This window comes from Elephantulus edwardii, unplaced genomic scaffold (assembly GCF_000299155.1).
Source record: "Elephantulus edwardii isolate Elephantulus edwardi_28Jun2011 unplaced genomic scaffold, EleEdw1.0 scaffold00129, whole genome shotgun sequence".
Lineage (NCBI taxonomy): Eukaryota > Metazoa > Chordata > Mammalia > Macroscelidea > Macroscelididae > Elephantulus > Elephantulus edwardii.
The window spans coordinates 4,865,927-4,869,901 of record NW_006399879.1 but is presented as its reverse complement, the minus strand read 5'-3'; the positions used below and the strand labels follow the sequence as shown (position 1 = coordinate 4,869,901).

General features: G+C 66.3%; 1 protein-coding gene across 1 annotated transcript in view; it reads right to left on the bottom strand.

Annotated features, from left to right (window-relative positions):
* The window catches only part of LOC102872601 (chromosome unknown open reading frame, human C4orf48), a 1,838-nt gene extending 807 nt beyond the window's left edge, over positions 1–1,031 (bottom strand). Inside the window, exons 1-2 of the mRNA XM_006893652.1 lie at positions 899–1,031; positions 608–696 (exon numbers count right to left, since the gene is read on the bottom strand). Coding sequence (XP_006893714.1) covers positions 608–696; positions 899–1,031 — 222 coding nt within the window. The remainder of the gene's footprint in view (positions 1–607; positions 697–898) is intronic.
* Between the last annotated feature and the right edge of the window lie 2,944 nt (positions 1,032–3,975).

Below are 3,975 nucleotides of genomic sequence, written 5' to 3'. Positions count from 1 at the left end.
CCTAGAGTTGAGCCCACTGCACCCTGACCTTCCTCTGTGTCCTCACAAGTACCGGTCTCTGTTCCTTGCCTTCTCCTTACACCTGCCCCTCCCACCCTCCAACTGTCCACTCCACTGTCTCCAGGCCTCCACCCTGAGAAGGGGGCCGGGCTGTGGAGAGAATGGGGCAAGGAAGAGTCTTCCCTTTTCCCTATTTCTAGGAATCCTTTACCTCTTCAGAAAAAAACAGAAGCCCTGCCTGAGAGGTCCCCCACCCCCCGGAGAGTCCCACGGAGCCTGACTGCACCCGCGGAGTCCCAGACCAGGCCGGGTCCCGCACAGGGGCTGGGTCCCGCACAGGGGCTGGGTCACTCATAGCTCTGGCGGAGGAGCGCCATAAAGAAAAGCACCCAGTGCTTCGAGGAGCCTCCTTCCCCCGTGTGCCCACCCTCTTTCCATGGTGGCCAGGTGCAGTGCCAGCTGCACAATGGGGGGGAGGGGGGTTCAAGGGGTCCAGTACTTTGAGCCCCAAGGTTAACAGAAACCAATGCGCCCCCGCCCCAGATGGGGCGCAGGTCCCGCAGCGCTGGTGGTCCACCGCCTGGCTGGACGCCCTCGCCCCCCTCACCCGCGCGTCCAGGCTGTAGGCCGTCTTCCGCAGGTCCTGCAGGGCGCGCTGCATGAACTCAAATGCGTGGCAGTCGACGCACGGGCGGCCTGCGGGGAGGGCGCGTCAGGGCGGCTCGTCCGTGTCCCCGGAGCCCCCCCCCTCCCCCGAGTCCCCAACCCCTGGGCGCCCTAAGGGCGGGACGCGCTCGCAGCACCGGGGGGTCCCGAACAAAGGCGTGGCGCGCTCGGCCGCGCCCCCTCGGAAGCCCCCTGGGCGGGACGCGCCAGGGGCCGGGCCGGGGACACCTACTCTGGGCGGGGACCGGGCTCCCAGCAGCGGGCTCCGCGCGGGCCTGGGCGCCCAGCAGTGCGACACCGAGGAGCAGCAGCAGAAAAGGGGGCGGCGGCGACATCAGCGACCTGCACGGGGGCGAAGGGGCCATGGCCGAGCAGAGGGAGCTCGGGGCCGCCTGCGGCGAGGGGAAGGGTCAGGGGCGTCCGTCCAGCCTCGGACCCGGAGTCTCCTCCCGCTTTGTCTGAGCCCCGAGAACCCCCACCCCGCCCCTCGCTGCACCCCGAGACCTCAAAGCCCGCCCCACCCCTAGGCGCGAACCTCTGGACCCCGAGCCCCCAACGCGCCCCCAGGCTGTTCCCCAACCCTGAGACCCCCGCAGCCCGCCCCCCAGGCCCGGGAACCCCGAGTCCACCCTCAGCCCGGGCTCGGCCCCGCGAGCCCCCAGGTCGCCTCCCACCCTCGCGGGCCCCCAGATCTGAAAGACCCAGGCAGCCCCTGAGTTCTGGGCCCCGGCCTGCCTCCTGGGTCCCCGACCCCCACGTCGCCCCCACCCTTACCGCGGTTCGGGGACCCCGCCACCAGCAGCGCCAACGACTCGAGTCGCTCTGCGTCGGGCGCGCACCGCGCATGCGCCTCGGCGGAGCGACCCCGCCCGACGTCGTCGTCATGGAAACCCCGGGACCGCAGGCCGCCGGCTTAAAGCCGCCAAGGTGCCGCCTGGCCTGGGGTGGCCAGAGTCTCGGCCAAGACGGCCCTGGGAGCGCTGGGCACCACACCGCCCGGAGCCTGCGCCTGTGCACGCACTGCGCCGCGTCAGCCCGGGGTGACGAGTCCTGAATCTCCGGAACGCACGAGACAACCGCTCCTTCCTCGCCGCCTCTGGGGACAGTGGGTCCATGACGCGCTCAGAATTTGTTCCCAGCGATCAGTAGGGATCCCCGGGCAAAGGTGGTGCCCGAGCCGACAAGGAGTCCATTCCAATGCGCTTCCCCGAGCCGCACACCCCGCACGTGTTCACGGCCACCAGGGCGCGCGCACGGCCGGCGCGTCGGGTGGTCAGGTGCGGGGAGAGCGCAGGGTTCCGGAATCAGGCGCAGCAGGTGGAGCGGGGCGCGAGGAGGAGGAGGACCAGGCGGTGCAGGGGGGCTGGTCCTCCGGGTGCCATTCCAAAGCTGGAGCTCATTGGAGACCCGCGCGCAGACGCGGCGGTGCAGCCAGAAGACAGATTCTCTGCCCGCCCCGCTCCCCACAGCCCTGCGCCGATTGCGAAGAGAAGGCTGTGCGCTCAAGTAAGTGCTTCGGAGAAAAGATCTCGCGAGGCCCGGACTTGTAGCAGCTCTCTAAGTGACGGTGGAGACTGTGGACAGTTAATAGATGCTGCTCAGGGGCGGCTCCGCCAGGCGTGCCCAGACACAGTGCCTTAGATACAGTCTCTGGCCAGGGAGGCTGCCTGGAGGGGGCGGCGACTGAGCTCCGGAGCCCAGGGTGAGCCTAAGGGTCCCAGGGCTCCGCGAGTCTCTAGGGCTAAGGAAGGGGCCCCGTGCACCGAGAGCTCGGAGAGGGGCGGGCATGCATACGTTCAGGGTCGGCCCTCCTCACCGGCCAACCTCGCCCTTGCCCCTCAGGTAAAGGGGGATTCCAGCGGCCTGGAGTGCCCATGACGCCCCCTCACTCTTGGGTGGCTCAGCCAGCCACCCCCTTCCCCACTTTGCTCTCCTTGAGCTCCGCACCATGCCCACTCCCTCTGTGTGGCGTGCCTGCTCGCTCGCCCCGAGTGGGGTCTGGTCCCCGGCGCGCATAAGCTTGTCTGACGTAGCCTCCAGATGTCGGATGCGCGGGGCTCGAAGTCCTGTGGGGCCCACAGCATGCAGGACGACCCTGTCCTGCAGGAGGAATCCTTGCTTACCAGGCGTCCCAAGAGGCGCCCGGTCCCAGCTCTCCACTGGGGTGCACAAGGGATAGGGTGTGGGGCAGGGGAGGGTCCAGCAACCTCAGGACGCAGAACGACTGTTTGCGGGCAGGCTCTGGGTGCCCCTGAGTATCCCGTGGTCAGGCGGCCGCCTGGCTGGACACAGGGGAAGATGGGGTACTCGTGACCTTATGCTCTTGGGCAGGCGCACGAGGCCAGCTTAGGGCACCTCACGCTGCCCCTGGCTTGTCACCCGCACCCACACACTCACAGGGACACGATGAGCTGCAGCCACGAGAGGCAGGGTCCTGAGCTCGCAGACGCCAGGCTCCAGCTCCCCCCACCCCCCCAGCGGCAGCACACACTCTTCAAGGCCTCCGGTGGAATAGGAGGGACCAGAGCAGTGGGAGGCCAGCGCTCACCCACGCCGCTCTCCAGCTCCCAGCCTCCCCACTCCGCCTGCCTCCCGAGTTCAGATCTGCGCCTCCATGCCGCTGCATCCCACAGCCCACCCAGGGCCACCATCCCCTCCACCTCCTGCCCATACTGACGTCATCGCGGGCGCCAAGGAGGCAGCGTTGCTGGTCCTAGAGCGGGGGCATCTGAAGCAGGGGTCCTTGTCCCACCTGAGGACAGTCTCCTCCCTCATTCCTCCAAAGGCTCCTGCCCACCAGGTCCTCCCCCCAAGATCTCTAGCCCTAACCTGAGCCTTCTCTGACGCCTCCCAGACACGTGCCAGTTTCTTAGAGTCACTATGGCTCTGAGGTTGTTGTTGTTGTTGTTAGATTCCAGCCAGTCGAGTACACCTCAGCGATCCCATAACAACAGATCTGAACCCAGCCCTGTCCTGTGCCATCCTCACCATCGCTAGTATACTGGGACCCACTGTTACAGTCACTGTGTCGGGTTGATTGAGGGTCTTCTTCTCTTTCATTGACCACCTTCCCAATTCCCTCTCCAAGGAATAGCCTCTCCTAGCAACATCCTCGAAGAATATGAGACAAAGCTTTGTGATCCTTGTCTCCAGGCAGCTTTCTGGTTGCACTTTCTCCAAGACATACCTGTTTGTTCTCTTGGCCGTTCATGGGTATTCAGTGCCCTTCTCCAGCACCACAGCTCAACGACATCAATTCTTCTGTTGTCCTTGTTCATCGTCCTGCTCTCAAATGCATAGCTGCCAGGT